This window comes from Hippopotamus amphibius, chromosome 9 (genome assembly GCF_030028045.1).
Source record: "Hippopotamus amphibius kiboko isolate mHipAmp2 chromosome 9, mHipAmp2.hap2, whole genome shotgun sequence".
Lineage (NCBI taxonomy): Eukaryota > Metazoa > Chordata > Mammalia > Artiodactyla > Hippopotamidae > Hippopotamus > Hippopotamus amphibius.
In genome coordinates this window covers 49,167,517-49,187,445 of record NC_080194.1, presented here as the reverse complement: position 1 = coordinate 49,187,445, position 19,929 = coordinate 49,167,517, and the positions used below count along the sequence as shown (strand labels likewise).

The window sequence follows — 19,929 nt, the reverse complement described above, 5'->3', positions numbered from 1 at the left end:
TATGATTGGCATTCCTTTAATAATTAGTGATGTTGAACATCTTTTAATATGCCTCTTGGCCATCTGTATGTCTTCTTTGGAGAATTGTCTGTTTAGGTCTTCTGCCCATTTTTTGATTGGGTTGGCTTTTTTTTATATTGAGCTGCAGGAGCTGTCTGTATATTTTGCAGATTACTCCCTTGTCAGTTGCTTCATTTGCAAATATTTTTTCCCATTATGAGGGTTGGCTTTTCATCTCATTTATGGTTTTCTTTGCTGTGCAAAAGCTTTTAAGTTTAATCAGGTCCCATTTGTTTCTTTTTGTTTTTATTTTCACTACTCTAGGAGGTGAGTCAAAAAAGATCTTGCTGTGATCTATGTCAAAGAGATCACAAGATCTGTTTGTGCATTTTCCTCTTCCTGTGTTTTCCTCTAAGAGTTTTATAGTGTCTGGTCTTACATTTAGGTCTTTAATCCATTTTGAGTTTATTTTTGTGTATGGTGTTAGAGATTATTCTAATTTCATTCATTTTCCCAGCACCACTTATTGAAGAGACTGTCTTTTCTTCATTCTATATTCTTGCCTCCTTTGTCATAGATTAGGTGGCCATATGTACATGTGTTTACCTCTGGACTTTCTATCCTGTTCCATTGATCTATATTTCTGTTTTTGTGCCAGTACCATACTGTCTTAATTACTGTACCTTTATAGTATAGTCTAAAGTCAAGGAGACTGATTCCTTCAGCTCTTTCTTTCTCAAGATTGCTTTGACTATTCAGGGTCTTTTGTGTTTCCATATAAATTGTAAATTTTTTTGTTCTAATTCTTGCAAAATTCCATTGGTAATTTGATAGATATTGCATTGAATCTGTAGGTTGCTTTGGGTAGTATAGTCATTTTCACAGTGATTCTTCCAATCCAAGAGCATGGTGTATCTCTTCATCTGTTTGTGTCATTTTTCATTTCTTTCATCAGTGTCTTATAGTTTTGTGAGTACAGGTCTTTTACCTCCTTAGGTAGGTTTATTCCTAGGTACTTTATTCTTTTTGTTGCAATGATAAATGGAAGTGTTCCCTAAATTTCCCTTTCTGATTTTTTGTTGTTAATGCATAGGAATGCAAGAGGTTTCTGTGCATTAATTTTGTATCCTGCTACTTTACTAAATTCATTGATTAACTCTAGTAGGCATCTTTTGGATTTTCTATGTATAGTATCATGTCATCTGCAAACAGTGACGGTTTTACTTCTTTTCCAGTTTGTATTCCTTTTATTTCTTTTTCTTCTGTGATTGCCATGTCTAAGAATTCTAAAACTATTTTGAGTAATAGTGGTGAGAGTGCACATCCTTGTCTTCTTACTTACCTTAGAGGAAGTGCTTTCAGTGTTTCACCTTTTAGCATGATGTTTGCTGTGGGTTTGGAGTATATTGCCTTCATTATGTTGAGGTAGTTTCCCTCTAAGCTCACTTTGTGTTGAATTTTGTCAAAGGCTTTATCTGTATCTTGATATGATCATATGGTTTTTATTCTTTAATTTGTTAATATTGTGTATCACACTGATTGATTTGTGTATTGAAGAATCCTTGCATCCCTCAGATAAATCCCACTTGATCATGGTGTATGATTCTTTTAATGTGTTTTTGGATTCTGTTTGCTAGTATTTTGTTGAGGATTTTTGCATTTATGTTCATCAGGTGATATTGGTCTGTAATTTTCTTTTTTGTGATATCTTTGGTTTTGGTATCAGAGTGATGGGAGCTTCATAGAAGGAGCTTGGGAGTGTTCCTTCCTCTGCAATTTTTTGGATGAGTTTGAGGATGGGTGTTAGCTCTTCTCTAAATGTTTGATAGAATTCACCTGTGAAGTCATCTGGTCCTGGACTTTTGTTTGTTGGAAGATTTTTAATTGTAGTTTCAATTTCATTACTTGTGATTTGTCTGTTTATATTTTCTATTTCCACTCTGATTTTTATGATTTCTTTCCTTCTATTAACTTTGGGTTTCATTTGTTTTTCTTTCTCTAGTTGCTTTAGGTGTGAGCTTACATTGTTTGAGATTTTTCTTTTTTTTTTTCCTTTTGAGGTGGGATTGTATTGCTCTAAACTTCCCTCTTAGAACTGCTTTTGATGCACCCCATAGGTTTTGATTCATTGTGTTTTCTTTGTCCTTTGTTTCTGTGTATTTTTTGATTTCCTCTTTGATTTCTTCAGTGATCTCTTGGTTACTTAGTACCATATTGTTTAGCCTCCATGTGTGTTTTTTAGGTTTTTTTTTTTTTTTTGCTATAATTGATTTCTCATCTCATAGCATTGTGGTCAGAAAAGATGCTTGATATGATTTCAATTTTCTTAAATTTAGCGAGGCTTAATTTGTGACCAAAGATATGATCTATCTTGGAGAATATTCTGTGTGCACCTGAGAAGAAAGTGTATAATGCTTCTTTTGGATGGAATGTACTATAAATATTGTCTATTTTGTCTATTGTGTCATTTAAAACTTGTCCTCCCTTATTTATCTTCTGTCTGGATAATCTGTCCGTTGGTGTAAGTGGGGTGTTAAAGTCTGCCACTATTATTGTGTTAATGTCAATTTCCCCTTTTATGGTTGTTAGCATGTGCCTTATGTATTGAGGTGCTTGTATATTGGGTGTGTATTTATAATTGCTATATCTTCTTCTTGGGTTGATCCCTTGATCATTATGTAGTGTCCTTCCTTGTCTCTTGTAACAGTCTTTATTTTAAAGTCTATTTTATCTGATATGAGTATTGCTACTCCAGCTTTCTTTTGATATCAATTTGCATGGAATATCTTTATTCATCCCTTCACTTTCACTCTATATGTTTCCCTAGGTCTGAAGTGGGTCTCCTGTAGACAGCATATATATGGGTCTTGTTTTTGTATCCATTTAGCCAGTCTGTGTCTTTTGGTTGGAGCATTTAATCCATTTACATTTAAAGTAATTATCAACATGTATGTTCCTATTACCATTTTCTTTATTGTTTATGTTTGTTATTGTAGGTCTTTTTCTTCTCTTATGTTTCCCACTTAGAGAAGTTCCTTTACCATTTGTTTGTAAAACTGGTTTGGTGGTGCTAAATTCTCTTACCTTTTGCTTGTCTGTAAAGCTTTTGATTTCTCCATCAAATCTGAATGAGATCCTTGCTGGGTAGAGAAATCTTGGTTGTAGGTTTTCCCCTTTCATTACTTTAAATATACCCCACCACTCCCTTCTGACCTGCAGAGTTTCTGCTGAAAAATCATCTGTTAACCTTATAGGAATTCTCCTGTATGTTATTCTTTGCTTTTCCCTTGCTGCTTTTAATATTTTTTCTTTGAATTTAATTTTTGTTAGTTTGGTTAATATGTGTCTCAGTGGTTTCTCCTTGGGTTTATCTGGTATGGGACTCTCTGCACTTCCTGGAATTGGGTGGCTATTTCCTTTCCCATGTTAGGGAAGTTTTAGACTATAATCTCTTCAAATATTTTCTCAGACCCCTTCTTTTTCTCTTCTTCTTCTAAGACCCCTGTAATTCTAATGTTGGTGCATTTAATGTTGTCCCAGTGGTCTCTGGGACTGGGTCTCTTTTTTCTTTATTCTGCTCCTCAGCAGTTATTCCCACCATTTTATCTTCCAGCTCACTTATTCATTCTTCTGCCTCAGTTATTCTGCTATTGATTTCTTCTAGTGTATTTTTCGTTTCAGTTACTGTGTTGTTCATCACTGTTAGTTCTTTAGTTCTTCTAGGTCTTTGTTAAACATTTCCTGTTATTTTCTTGATCCATGGCTCCATTCTATTTCTGAGATTCTTGAACATTTTACTATCATTACTCTGAATTCTTTTTCAGGTAGGTTGCCTATTTCTTCTTCATTTATTTGGTCTTGTAGGTTTTTACCTTGTTGCTTTGTCTGTATCATATTTTTTGTCATCTTACTATTTTTTTTTTTTTTTTGGATGGGTGGGGCTGTGTTCCTGTCTTGCTGGTTGTTTGGCCTGAGGCATTCTGCACTGGAGTTTGCAGGCAGTTGGGTGAAGCTGGGTCTTGGTGTTGAGATGAGGACCTCTGGGAGACCTCATACTGGTTAATATTCCCTGGAATCTGAAATTCTCTGTTAGTCCAGCAGCTTGAACTCAGCACTCCCATCGCAGGAGCTCAGGCCCAACCTCCGGCCTGGGAATCAAGACCCCACAAGCTGTGTGGCATGGCAAAGGAAAAAGAAAAAAAAAAAAAAACAACAAACAGAAAAGAGCAGAAAAATAACAAAGAATAAAAAATAAAATTAGAAAAATAAAAATATTAGAAAAATAGAAAATGAAACAACAGAACTACAACAGCAAAAAAGATTTTTAAATAAATAAAAAATAATAAAATAAGAATAAAAATAAAAGCAAAAATAAATTTAAAAATTTTAAAAACTAAAAATAAAAAATCCCCTGGTGCCTCCTCTATTGGTGTCCTTGCCCCCACATTGAGCTACAGCCTATCCTCACCTCCCTAGTAGGCCGCCATGACCTCTAGGCAGGTCTCCAGACCTGCTGTGTCAGGCCCACCTCTGCGTGTTTTTCTCTTACCAGCATCTGTTCTTGAAGCTGGCCCAGAGCACATGTGCCAGCACAGACCAGCTGGGATTCAGGCCTTTACAGGCATGCCCACAGGGGTCAGCACAGCCAAAGGATCCCTTGGAGGGAGGTGATGTTCAGCTCACCTGGACCCATGTAGCCAGAGGAGGCACTATTAGGGGCAGCACTTGGGCTGCCAGGAGGCTTTTGCGGAGGTGGGGCTCAGGGCCGGGACCCGTACAGCCCACAGAGGCCTTGTGGGGGGTGGTACTCAGGTCTGCCCGGACCTGCATGCTAGAGGAGGCCCCAGCTGGGGTGGGGCTCAGGCCCAGGGACCCAATACAGAGAATGAAGTAAAGATTAAAACTCCTGGTAATTCTATCACCAAGAAGCTACTATTTTTCTGATTTTGGTGTAAAACTTTACAGTCTTTTCTCTGTACATTTACACATACACTGGAGTAACCAATCGTACATACTGCTTTAAACCTGTTTTCCTCCCTTTGATAATACAGCATGCATTTTTCAAGATGGTGTACTTCATTGTATAAATATATTATAATTTACATAAGCAATTTCCTATGGTTAAGCATTTAGGTTATTTTCTCTTTTCTATCTATAAAATATGATATAAAATTGTTTTGCAAATTTCTAATTTATTGTGTAGGACAAATTCCTAGGCATAGAATGGCTGAGTGAGAGAATATGAACATTATTAAAGCTTTTGAATATATTTGCCAAATGCCTTCTAGAAAGGATCTGCCAATTTATGTTTCCTTCAGCAAAATATTAAAATTCCTGTTTCCCTGTACCCTTATCCACAATATTATCAATTAAAAAATCTGTGCCAGTTTTGGAGGCAAAAATGTCATAATTGTTTTAGTAAGCATTTCTTGTTTTGATTTACATTTGTTTAGTAACTTTAATAGGAGATCAACATTAAAAATTGGGCTGTACTGGAATTTCTGCCATCAGTGAAAAAACATAGACAAAAGATAGACATCTTAAAGTAAGCAAAACCATTCATTTATCTGTTTATTTATTCATTTGTTCCATTTACTGAGTGATTTCCCTATACTGTGGCTAGTTCTGAACACTGGAACAATAAAAAGCAAAAATACACAATCCCTGCTCTCCAGATCACAGTTTAGTTAAGAAAACAAATACGTAAATTATACGTTATAATACAGTGTTATCAACACTCTAATAAAAGTATATACAAAATTGATAGTGGTTCAAAGACAGGCAGGATGGAAAGGATGTTTCTTAAAATAATCATACTTGGAATAAGGAGTGAAACCCTCAGTGACTACAGGAGGCAGAAGAGATACAGGGTATTTCAGAGGCAAAGAAAGGTGCTGTGACTTTTGAACATAAGGGAAAAGTTCCAGTAAATCCAATCTTACAACATAATAGACCAAGGTAACTATTACCAATTCACACATTTTAAGCTCAAAAAGAATCATATTTTCCCTCATTCAGCTGGTGGCCTGTTAACGTCTTTCAATTATTGTGTAACATTAGACTACTCAATGTAACCATCTTATGACCAATTTAAAACAAATTAACAATTAAGGGGAAAAAATGACTCATTAGTAAAGATGCAAGCAGTTAAAGCAAACGAAGCATTCATCCTTCAGGAAGCTTTATTTCAAAAAGCTATTCTGCATCGTTTATCTTGTGGTTTGCCTCCTTCTATAAGGCAGCAATCTTAGAAATAACGTCAGCATGAAAAGCTCATGACTTATTCACCTCTGACATAACTTTAGCGTCTCATAGGAGTTTCCAACTGATCCAAAAAGTCTTTCTTCTGATCATGAGATTTGGTGGCTTTGCATATTTACTTTTCTTCCCGTAAGACTCAACAGGTTTACTGACAGATTGCAGGAGCTGACATTCCAGGGCTTCCATTCTTTTCATTAATCAATGTCATTTTTTCTTTGTCATTCAACAAACATTTATTTGGAACCCACTGCATTCAAAGCATAGCATTATGTTTTACTTAGCATTTTACAAACACTTTGAAGTACAATATCAGTATGAACAACAACCTTACCTCCACTTCACAGAAGAGGAATAGGAAACTACAGTAATCTCAAGGCCCTATGGCCAATAAGCAGCAAAACAGAATTCAGAATACAGATCTGTGCTCTCCAAGCCCAGGGTTCCTTCCACATTGTGCCTTCCTTAACAGTCTCCCTGTTCCCAGCCTCTTTCCTCTCCAGCTATCTAATTCATGTTCTGAAAATACCAAAGTACTACTCACCTTCATCAAGTCTCACTGACCCTGAGAAGCTGTCTTGACCATTTCAGTTCAAAGAATTCTCTCTCCTCTGAACTCCTACAGCTTGTTGCTCATGTTATTCAACAGGCCCTCACTCAGAAAATGCTTAGCGGGATCTCTGTTTTCAATTATGAAATAATTTTAGTGTCTATTTAGAAGGCACTGTGTCAAGTTACGTGAACCTACTCTGGTACGATTTAAAATTCAGTTCTATTCAGTTCTACAAACATTTTTGACAACCTACTGAGTGAGGCACTATGCTAAGAGCTGAAGACATGGTTTCTTCCCTCCTCAAGAAACTTAGTCTAACGGGAATGTAGGTATGTAAATTTTTATGTACATATGTATACATTCATTCATTCATTTATTCAGTAAAAAAAACTCTATAATTTATTGGCTATGTGCTACCACTGGGCACAAAAAGATAAATAAAACATGGCCTGTCTTTCAAGTAACTTTCAGTTACCTGAAAGGAGAGAGCCATGTAAATGTTTTCATTAATTTAATAAACATCTATTAAGCCCTTATTATGTAGTGGACACAGAGCAAGGAACACTTATGATGAACACCATCCCTATACACAGAGCTCTTTCTCCTTTAAAGATTATAATCTTCAAGGGTAACTATACTCTTTTTTTATATATAAAAGTAAGGGACCATAGTGAAGCCTCAGCTAGACACTCATTCATTCATTCTTAAATCTATTCCAAATCTCTCTTGGCAGTTCTTACACATCACTTCCTTTTAGACCAACTCTAGATAATAAACCTAAGACAGAAGTATCATAAACTTTATAGTACTAGTATAAACATTTCCAGTGATGCTGAAACATATCTCATCTTATTCCATACAGAAACAACATCAGCCACATTTTGGCTTTTATGTAGAGAATTAAATGGAAATTTCTGAAGAGTCTAAGCTTTCTCATTCTACTACTTTATTCACGTTTGACAGGCCAAAGTGCAAATGTGGAAGCAGTGGATTTCAAAATATGCTAGTCAGAGCTAGGGGTTCCTTTGAGGTTTCTCAGAGGTGATAGTGGCAGTGGGGGTGGTGAGAGGAAAACACTTAAGAGTTTCCAACTTCAACCAGAGCATGTCAATTTGCTCTGTTTTAAATATTGTGCTTCTAAGTACTTCTTTTGGAAAAGAATCCTGCTACTTAAATTTCTGAAACAATGATTTAAGAGAATCAAATAATGTAATCATACATAGTATTTTGGCTTTATAATTTTAAATTATTTATCTTTAAAAAAAAAAGTCCTTGGTGGTGCAGTGGTAAGGAATCTGCCTGCCAATGCAGGGCACACAGGTTCAAGCCCTGCCTTGGGAAGATTCCACATGCCACAGAGCAACTAAGCCCATGTGCCACAACTATTGAGCTTGTGCTCTACAGCCCGTGAGCCACAACTACTGAGCCCATGTGCTGCAACTATTGAAGCCCACGCGCCTAGGGCCCGTGCTCCACAACAAGAGAAGCCACTACAATGAGGAGCCTACACACCACAATGAAGAGTAGCCCCCACTCGCAGCAACTAGAGAAAGCCAGTATGCAACAATGAAGACCCAATGCAGGGCTTCCTAGGTGGTGCAGTGGTTGAGAATCCACCTGCCAATGCAGGGGACATGGGTTCGATCCCTGCTCCAGGAAGATCCCACATGCTGCAGAGCAACTAAGCCCGTGCGCCACAACTATTAAGCCTGTGCTTTACAGCCTGTGAGCCACAACTACTGAGCCCATGTGCTGCAACTACTGAAGCCCACGTACCTAGAGCCTGTGCTCCGCAATAAGAGAAGCCACGGCAATAAGGAGCCCACACACCACAACGAAGAGTAGCTCCCACTCACTGCAACTAAAAAGAAAGCCCAGGCACAGCAAAAAAAAAAAAAAAAAAGACCCAACACAGCCAATAATGATAAAAAAAAGACCCAACGCAGCCAATAAAATAAATAAATAAATAAACATTAAAAAAAAGTCTTTCCTATGAGGCCAAATTGGTCCACTTTTAAAGACAGCTACAGCAGCTAATGTTGCTGAGTGTTTATTACTTTGTGTCAAGTACAGTCTAAATTGATCATCTCATTTAGTCACATTTAATATCCTTTTGAAGAACCATTTCACCATAATGCCCCACATTAATGGAGCAAATAAAACAAATCAGCTTACATCATTGACATTAGAGACTGATTTGTCAAAAGATTTGCATTTTTAAATGTATCTGATTTAGCAGATCAACTTTCTTTTGCCATTTAATTCTACTATATAATGACTAACACTTAATGAACACAAATCCATCCTACCAAGTCTGATTTGTTTTTCAGACACCAGTGTATCTCATGTTTACTGCATACATTATTTCTTCCTCAAAACAATCTTACGAGGTAGGAACTATTATTCTCATGTTACAAGAAAATTGAACTAGCATGTAGAGGTAGGGACCCTAAAAGGACCGGGGAGCAAGATTCTGTGTGGGAAAACTTTCTGGGTGAACAGTGGGAAAAGGAGAAGAGTGCTCTCATTCCAGAAAGCTGTTTCACCTCAAACTTCTTGAATTGACAAGAGCCAGACAGGAGTTGTTCATCTTCCACATTTATCCTTCTTCTCCACTTAGGTGACCATCAAAAGGCTAGACTTCCATTCTCTATGAATGCCATAGGTTATTTCTACTCACTGCTCTTGATCATGGGTGGAGATGAAGACCATTAGCAAGAGGAGTGGGAGCAAAGATGGAGAGTTGGAATAATCTCCATAACCTTTTTTGTGTTTGTTAATAGGAGGGCTTTCCTGCAAGGGAAAAAGTATGAAAAGAAAATAGGGCCTTTTGGCAACGGTCCTGACTCTGTTCTTATTTTTTTTTCCTGTCTGTTTTCATTCATTTATCCACACACTATGAACTAACCTAAGACCAGGCACTGTGATGGGCACTTGGAAGTACCAAAAATAAATGAGTCATGATTCCTATTATTGAAGGAAAAAGACATTTAAATAGATACAGCACAAGATAGTAAGTGCTATAACATGCTACACCAAAACTTATTTAGACAGGGACTATATTTTACTTATCTTTCTAGCCTGAACTCTATCACAATTGATAACACAAAGTTAACAGCTCAATATATTTCCTGAATAAATGTTTTCGTGACCAACATTTCTTCTGACTGGCTTCAAATTCTCTTATGTCCATGTATGTGTGGACCCTCTATATAAGATCTTAATGTAATTGCAGTAAGCTACATTTGCCTTTCCTTGGACTTCATATGCAAATATCAACTGTCAATTCTAGATATACTAAGATCAACCACTAGTCTAATTTTTTGCTTTCCCAGCAACGGAAGAAATATGATAGCACATTTGTCACTTGAGAAACGAACCCATTCGTTAACTGGGAGTGAGTATAGATACAGTAATACATTTGGCTAAATTAATCCATTCACAGCTCTTTACAATCTAGAGGCAAGCCTGCCCTCTAGTGCTAAAACTCACAAATTGAATCAGAATAGCAATTTCCAACTACCAGAAAAAAATAAACTAGCATTTCAGATATATTAAAATGTAAAACTGTATTACCATCCCAAAACAAAAAGCCTCATTACAAGAATAAAACAGCATTCCCCCTTTTAAATCTGTCATATGTTTATATATTATCAATCTTGTTTCTTAAATATCTGGATATAACATATCCAAAATTAAAACCCTCAATTTGCTGTCCTCAAACCTGCTCATCTGAGTCTTCTTCATCTTAGTAAATGGTTCCTTCATTCAGAGTTCAAGCTAAAAATCTTGGCATCATTGTTGGTTCTTCTTTCTCATAACCCACATCTAATCCATCAGCATATACTCTTGACTCTATTATTAAAATATTTTCAGAATCTGACCACTTATTATTTCCACTGCCCTCAGTCTCATTCAAACTACACCACTTCACATCTGGATTACTGTATTACCCTCCTATTTCTACAGGCTTCCATCCTCGCTTTGATCAGATCCCTAACCACTTCCCACTTCACTCAATGAAAGTCTAAGTCTTTGGAAAGGCCTACAATGCCCTACGTGATTAACTACAATCAGGCACAATCCAACCTGTCTAACCTCATTTTCTAATCCAGGCTAATACTCTCATCTTGCTCACTATAGTTGCAAGGATTTCCCTGCCTTTTCTTAAAAACACCAAGCAGACTACCAGCTCAGAACAGCAGATTTAAAGTCCTTCTGCCTGGAATGCTCTTCTTCTGATTATCCACATGGCTTAATCGTTTACTTCAGATTTCTGCTCAATATCACTTTATCAATGTATACCTCTTCCTTGACATTTGCACTTAATAACATGCCACCATATGATATTTTATCAATTTCTAACATATTTTATCAATTAAAATGAAAATCCCACAAGGGTCAGAAATAACTGTCTATTCTGTGCCTAGAACACTTCTCGGAACATACTAGATGCTTGGGATTTATTGAAATATTTAGTCCAAGAGGTGTATGAATAAGTCAGATTATAATAAGTGGTATAATATACTACCAACTGTAAAATAGATAGCCAGTGGGAAATTGTTGTGTAACAAAGGGAGTTCAACTTGAGGATGGAAGATGCCTTAGAGGACTGGGACAGGGAGGGTGGGGGGGACTCGAGGGAGGGTGGAGGGGGGAGTCAAGGGAGGGAGGGAATACGGGCATATGTGTATAAAAACAGATGATTGAACTTGGTGTACCCCCCCAAAAATAATAAATAAATAAATAAATAAAATTTTTAAAAAAAAGGAAAAAAAATAATAAGTGGTATAATAAAACAAAATCCCAGCTATTCCACTTTATACAGGATGGAAAAATGTTAGAAAAAAAAACTATTCAGACTAACTGCTTTTTATTTAAACATCAAGGTTATATGGGACTTCCCTGGCACTCTGGTGGTTCGGACTTCACCTTCCAGTATGGGCGGTGGGGGTTCCAGTTCAGTCCCCGGTAGGGGAGCTGGGATCCCATGTGCCTTGCAGTCAAAACAAAACACAGAACAGAAGCATTGTGGTGGCAAATTCAATAAAGACTTTAAAAGATGGTCCACATAAAAACAAAAAAAATTAAATAAATAAATAAATAAATAAACAAACAACAAGGTGTATTCATTCAACATGTACTTAGTGCTGTGGATAGGGCCCTGTTTGAACTTCATAACAATACTGGTAAGTATTATTATCACTATTTTACAGACAATAAAACTGAAGATGACAGAAGTCAAATGATGTGTCTAAAAGTGACAAGGATGAGACAAAGAGGACACCAACTCACGTTCCTCTGATGTTACTTCTATAAACTCTCTCAATATTCAAAGTAGTTTCAAGGAATGATATAAATCCAAAAACAGGTAAGGTTTCTGCATCTGTAGATTAAAAATAACGGTGTATAAACTTGCTATAAGCCATTTGATTTGCATAATAAACAGGGAAAGTACTAAAGGTAAACTAACTGCACATAATCCAATACTCACAAAAAATAATTTTGCTAAGTTTGATAACAATAATACTAAGTCCCTAATGACAAGTAGTTTAAATAATTTAGTCTTTCATCTTTCATGGTTCAAATGCAACTGGCAGCAACCATATGGAAGCACACTTTCTTTTCACCACAATACGTGAAGGACTTTTATCCACAAGCTATTTTCTACATGGAAAAATAAATTATGTGTAATACTCAGTAACACTCAATTTACTTACACACACACACTAACCATTGGGTTTGGGGTAAAGTTGGTTTTATACATACCCACTTTGCTTATTTTTGTTAGCATTAAAAATAACTTTAAGTACTGTGTTTGAATATTTCATATTATCCACAGTTTTAGTTTATACTTAAAACAATCCATCATGTGTGGTACAATTTTCATTATTACTTTAAAGCTGAGAAAACCAAAATTGCAAAGGATAAAATTTTTTCAAAATGATATAATTTTGGGAAAAACTAAGAAAATCTCAATATAACTCTTATATTTATGGACCATAGATCCATAAAATAAATAAAACAAAGCTCCAATGAAATTGGCATTGTCAGGTAAGAATTCATACTCATGTTAAAGTCTAACCTTTTTACTGGATATATTTTAAAGAATATTTAACACATGATAAACCAGAACCCATGCAAAAATAAGCCATATTATAAAAGATTTAATAAATTACAGACAAAGCACACAAAATAAAAAGAATGGTCAAACCAATAACAACTGATCTAGGAAAGGAGCAAAAGGAAGCACAATCTGTATAGAATACAAAAGACTGTAAAGTGGATATAGCAAATTTATAATGTTTTATTCAGACCGATACTTGAGAAAAGGTAAATAAATTGTGCTTTAAAAGATCTAAAGATTTGCTCCAGTGAAGTAAAAGTTCACTAGAAAAGTCTCTACAATTAAATAGTGAGTTAGAGATAATTCATCTAAGGCTGGGGGCAGGAATTTATCTTTATATAATCTATAATCTATATAAATTTGGTTTCGGGCTTCCACAGTACTACTTATAGGCAATTTGTCTGGCTGTTAACAAATATTTATGAAAGTAATAAAACTAAATTCATTAAAAAATTATATGATCCAGAATATTTAATAATCCAGATAGGCCTTTCCTGAGGAAATCAAAGATATTTTGCTGTTATTTCTCTTTTCTCCTGAAGAGTAAGTAAACCCTTCTTTGAAATTTTTCCTTGCAATGATTCCCAGTATCACTCAAGAAGTAATACTACCTCAAGAAGAGAGAATTCCTCTTTAAGAATTCTTTAGAAGTATAATTAGGAGATTATTTTGCCTTTTCTCTTAGTTTAACATAGAAATGCGTTTAAATTATGTATTAAAATGTCCCCGATTTACTTGATGCTTTAGACATTTGATAAGCACGAGAGATGTGCTACAAAACTTTAGGCTACAGGAGCCTTGAAAGCCTGAACAAAACTTTATCAGATTATGAATTATCACAACAGTTTTAAGTACACTTCAAGAAAGCAGTGAAAGAAAAAAAATCAGTATTCTTACTTGCTTCTCAAGCTGAGTATGTAATATATTTCAATAAATGCTTTCATAACTTCCCATAAGCATTTAGGGAGAAAGAACATGTTTTGATGAAGAAATACTCTGTTTAAAGTAAAATGTTTCATTAATACTTTACATTAACTTGTATGCTTTAAAAACTCTGTTTTAAAATTCTACTCTCCTTCTTACCTCCCCACACAGTGATGGTATCAATATTTTTAAAGATAAATTTTTGGCTCACTAGATGAAAAGGCATTTATTTGTATTTAAGAGAGGTACTCTCCAGGGTCAATCTAACATTCCCATAGAAGGCCCTCAAATTCCCATTTAAGAAACACTAACCTAGAGTACTTCAAACAAAGTAAAACTCAAATCAGCAAAAAGTATACATCACACATAAAAATACTATTACTGTCAAAAATGGATTATGTCAAGAATTTTACTGGAAGCATTCGAAAGAAATCGTTAAACAATAAAAGACAAACATTGCAACAGAGTCAGATCAGTACACAATACACCATTTTTATCTCCTATTCAAGTAAGTTACCTGAATCTCTGGCAATTTCCTAAAGACATGCCTTGCTAAAAATTATTGGCTCTGAGGGGTTGGGGGACAACCTCTCCATGCTCTCACAGTTAAGAATCAACACCTGGCTCTACTTTTTTCCAGTAGTATAACATCTGTATGCTATTCTGTAAGAAGTAAGTCGTTTCCAATTATAAAGCACCATGGAGTATTTCATCCCATATAAATGAAGTAATATTGAAAATTTTAACAACAGAGTTTCTGGGAAGGCACTTAAAGCTAAGCAGTTAAAAGAAGATCCCCAACAGAAAATTTCTTTTTCATGCTGCAGGCTCCTTAATACCATCTTCTTTGCTTATACGACCACTTAACCTCTTGATCATTAGTTTCCCAATAAATTAAATGATGTTCAAATATAAATTAAAAAAGAAAAGACATGAAGGGACAAGCCCGCATCCTGAGATGAATGAGGCAGAGTAATTTTGCTTCCGAAATAAGTGAATGTTATGACTCTGAGAAGGTAAGAGAACTAGAAGGAGCAAGACAGTAAAGCAAGCATGGCCTGGGTATAATTGGGCTGTTGACTTGAGAAAAAAGTAAGTTTCATTTCAATTTTCAGATTCAAAGTCTTAACAGTATCTGGATAAGTAAGCAAAGTAAATAGTTTCATATATTTTATTTCTTTAAAGGTCATCTATAAGTTTGGAGTGTTCCTTATTTCACTCAAACACTGAAGATGACAAAGACAATAGTATTTTGTTCAGGCCAAAAACTGACAACGTGTAAAATTTCATTTAAGTTATATGTTTTGGAATTAAATAAAAATGGGCAATATTCTTCAAGTTCAGAAGTTAATCCTTGAAGAGTCAAATTATAAAGATTCAAATGCCTAAAAATCTAAATGCTTTACAGTTGTCCCTCAGTATCTGAAGGGGACTGGTTCCAGAAGCCCCGAATTTACCAAAACCTGCAGATGCTCAAGTCCCATTGTTGGTCTCCATATCCACAGGTTCTGCATCCATGGATGCAGAATCCATGGATACAGAGGGTCGACTGCATATTTATTGAAAAAAATCTGCCTGTAAGCAGACCCACACAGTTTAAACCCATGTTGTTCAAGGACTGACAGTTCTTATAATAAATTTAATATTAAAACACCATTCATAATGTCATAACACTGTCAATATGCTCAGTTCCAATAATTCAGTGATTCTAATACTTGGCAGGAGTAGTCCAAGAAAATTATCTTTAACAGATATTTAAGGGAAAAAATATTTTCCATTATTATATCAGTGTTTTACAAAGCTGTACAAAGTGATTTCATTAAAAGAAGGAAAACAGCAATCATTTTCTCTTAGCCCATTAACCAAAAAGCAAAAAAACAAACAAAAAAAACTTTAAAATGCTATTCTCCCTGAAGTAATCACTACTGTAATCACTCATTAAATAAACTATCCATCAAAAATCAACCTTTACCTTAAATCTCAACAGAAATGTTCTTATTATGGAAAAGTAACTTTACTCATACAATGAAACTAGGAATGTTACTGAGGTTGTGACTTGACTGTAAATGTGAACAAGGTTTTCATATTACTGGGATATTGGATGGTTTGAAAAGGAATGCACAAACAGCCATGCTGCTAGTCCAAAAGATGCCTTTAGTGTGAATTAGAAAAAAGGCTGTCCTGTCCTCAAGATGTTTTATTGCCAAGTCAGAAAATTGTGATAATTAGCAATGTAACTGTACCAATGTAAATGGCACCCTTGAGTTGTGCACAATTACACCCAGAGTTCTCCCATGAGTCCTTATTCTATTTTTTCCAATATATATTTTAACTAAATCCATATCAGAGCTAAGGTTCTCTTATGACCAAAAAAAGGAGAAAGAGACCAGGCTGGAGTGGGGCAGAGCAGGGTCGTCAAGAAAACTCCCCAAATCACAAAATGACAGTTAAAAAGATCATATACATGCCACTAACAACAACAATGTTGATGATACAACTTCAATACTGGTCAATTTCTCTCATAAGGTTGTCTGATTTTGAGACCATTAATATATGAACCTTGTACTTTAAATATAAATGGAATTTTTAAACTGATAGAATACAGAAAACTTAAAATCCACATTAGGAATATACATGCAATGCTGATTTATGCTTACTGACAATACTAGTTAATGGTTAGAAAACAATAACTAGACAAAATCTTTCTAATTCTAAAGTTTTCAGATAAAGTCTGTGCATAATATGTTGGCAGCTTTCACAGAAAACCACAGCTGAAAGTTGGAGCACTTCCAATATCCAGAAATGTATTTTATTAGCTGCATCAGAAAATCATTACCTCAGAAGTCAAGGCCAATAAATATTCTTTCTAACTGTGCAGAGATGCATATAATGAGCTATACCATCAGCAGACTACACTGCCAAATATTATTTAAAATCTTTAAAATTCCACAAATTCCTAGTATGACAGACCTCTAAAATTCAAGAATTAAAATTTACAAAAATAAATACCACTCTGACACTCAAGGGACGTCTTCACTTTAAGGCCTTTGTCACAAATCTGAATCTTTATTGTTCTGAAATAAATGTTATAAACATAACTCAAAACAAAAACTTCAATATTCAGTCTCAGAAGAGGTGTGGCTCAATTCCCATAACATGTAACAAGAAAACTTCCTTTAAAAAAAAAAGGAAAAAAAAAGTACTATGAGAAGTCTTTCACATGAATGAAAATGCACCCCTTTGGTTTTTTTCTTTTTTCCTCATTAGCTTGTACACATGTAGGGATCAAAAGGTTTGCATTTTCTTCACAATAGTTCTTGCTATGATGTTTGACGAACTTTCTGCCACTCAACAAATTCATCAAGAAGAACAGGCCCTAGAAATAAAAGAAGCAATTTTTATTAGAGTTCAGTGAACTCATCTCTCCAACTATAAAACAAACTCCCCAAAAACTCCGTGGTGAAGATAGAGAACTGACACTTCCCTTCTTCAGTTATTTTCCTTCAAGCTTCCCTCTTCTACTTAATGGTTAATGGGTGCTTTCTTATCCTTTTTTTTTTTTTTTTTTTGGACATAAGGGACTTTCCACAATAGATATTCATAGAAATCTCATTCTCAAGATTTAAGTGTTTCATGAACTCTCCAATACTAAGTCAATATTAACCTCTCCCTTTTTCTAATTGGCCACAGATTTCTGCCATTTAATTATTAAACAATCTGAAAAGTAAAGTGTTTAATGTAGTATTTCTGTTACCTCACCAAGAAGTGTTTAAGTTTACTGAAGGTGTGGCCATTTTAGAGACTTATACTGTTCCAGTAACAGGATCCAGTATAAATCTGAATACAACGCAAATACCGAATAAATACCTGATTTATGAACTACTGTAAAAAAGATATTTTTATAATGCAGGGGGTTCAAATCCATTTACTTACAAGTCAGATAGGTAGTTTAAAGGAGCACACTGTTTATTTTTTTATAAATGTAGGAAAACTCATTGCCACAAATAAATATGCTTGCCCTATTCTTAAAGCACACAACCTTCTGGTGGTCTCATTTTTTCTTTCACTTTTGATAGACATATTTCTCTACTGTAAGAAAAATAGCAGACCAACATAATAATAAATGACAACTGAAAAGCAACCTAGTTTTTGGTATACTGTGGACCAGCACACCGGAAAGCAAGTCCAGCATAAGCCACTACTTGGTTCCAGCCTAATTCCTATAAAAGAACACAGGAACAGTTTTGTCAGATTTTCTAATTTTTCAAGCAAATCCAGAAGCTGTATTTTTATACAAAATCTCTCAGTTATAATGCTGACTCAAATGCACAAGAAAATATACATTTGCAGGCCATAGTCTTTGGGCTGCCAGTTTACTGCTGTAAGGTATTATTTCTAAAAATATTAAATTTTATAACATTTAGTAGGGGGAAGACAACATATACAGGGAGAAATAAAGTTATCCCTTCTTCATTACTTTGTTTCTTCAGCGTCACAAAAATAAGTCCATAATCTCAGTTTACATTTATAGGAATGTATCTTTCCTATGTAATCTTTTACAACATTAAAACGACATATGCAACCAAACTAGTGGTGGGAAATAAAAATTTAATTTATCATGAGAATTCGTTTGGCTTATCTAAATAATTCACCATTACTTCAAAGATCTATTTTATGGCATTCTGGATTTTCCACTGAAGGTGGACAGACATTTTAATTTGAAAGATTAAAAAACTGTAAATATTTCATTAACTGTTTACTTAATAATTTCTGAGGGAAGTTACTTTCACATTATTTGCCATATTGTGAATGGCTATTATGATATTAACTTCAAACCTTCTGCTATTGAAGCTGATGTTTTACTTTCCTATTTTTAAAATCATGACTGCACTTTTCTTACATAGGCAAATACCAGGAAAGGCAGGAATGAAGCAGAATTTTAGCTTCTAACTGCGGAAATTATATTCTAAATTTAGCTACAGTGCTCTGCTACCAAGTAATCAAAAATATTTCATTTACCAGCAAGGATTTTTATAATGTTGCTCACTCTAAGTTCTCTACCTTCTACACCTGCCTCCCCCACACTTCCCACACCATTAAATAAGAAGTTCTGTTAGGAATCCTTCATGGTAATACTACACAAATTCATGTTCTCATTTAATAGTTTTATGAATTTTATTTTCAAAGGAAAATATTATATTATACTTACAAGCACCATCTTCATCATAGTTACTAAGATCGGCATGGACTGTTCTGCTGAATTCTAACACATTGTACCACTGATCTTTGTTCATAACGCGATACTTTGATTGCTGTAGAAAATGATATAAATTTCAGATTACAGAACAATCATTACTTACTAGGACTTGACTTCAATAAATATAGTTATAACTTTTTTGTGTGATTTAGTCTTTCCTAAAACACTTATTACTCTTTTAATTATTTGCGTTTCTATGAGAATCCTCAGGGTCACTTAGATGTTAACTTCATCAATTTATTTTTCCTTTTATTTTTCTTCCTTTCATTCTTTCTTTTGTTGTTGTTGTTGGCCACGCCACAAGGCATGCAGGATCTTAGTTCCCCCACCAGGGATCTAGGTGGAAGGATGGAGTCTTAACCGCTGGACCACCAGTGAAGTCCCCTTCTTTCATTCTTGAGGAATAATAACACGAGCACCAAGGGCACTAATAAGATAAAACTCAATAAATTTTTACCAATGGATATGCTTGTGTAATCACCAAAGAGATCAAGCTATACAATGTTTCTTACACACAGTAAATTCCCTCCTACTGCTTCTCATTAAATGATTTCTTTACATAAGATTTACTGTTTAGCATATTTGAAGTTGGCCTCTTTGGAGGCAATGGAAAGGATACAGACTTGGGTTCAAATCTCACTTCTGCTACATAATTGAGTAACCTTGGGAAAGTTGTTCATTGGCTAAGTGGAGATAAAACATAATTCAAAATGGTGTTATAAAGGTTTAAAAAAGATAAAGTATGTCAAACACCCTCCATATAACAAGCATTTGAAAATATTTACTCCCCTCAGCTCCCTTCTAGAGAGG

General features: G+C 35.0%; 1 protein-coding gene across 3 annotated transcripts in view; it reads right to left on the bottom strand.

Annotated features, from left to right (window-relative positions):
* Positions 1-5,476: 5,476 nt before the first annotated feature.
* The window catches only part of DCUN1D5 (defective in cullin neddylation 1 domain containing 5), a 37,190-nt gene continuing 22,737 nt past the window's right edge, over positions 5,477-19,929 (bottom strand). For all 3 annotated transcript variants that reach the window (XM_057748983.1, XM_057748984.1, XM_057748985.1), the window contains 2 exons: positions 19,072-19,174; positions 5,477-17,238 (listed from right to left, as the gene is read on the bottom strand). In XM_057748983.1, coding sequence (XP_057604966.1) covers positions 17,183-17,238; positions 19,072-19,174 — 159 coding nt within the window. In that variant the 3' untranslated portion in view covers positions 5,477-17,182. The remainder of the gene's footprint in view (positions 17,239-19,071; positions 19,175-19,929) is intronic.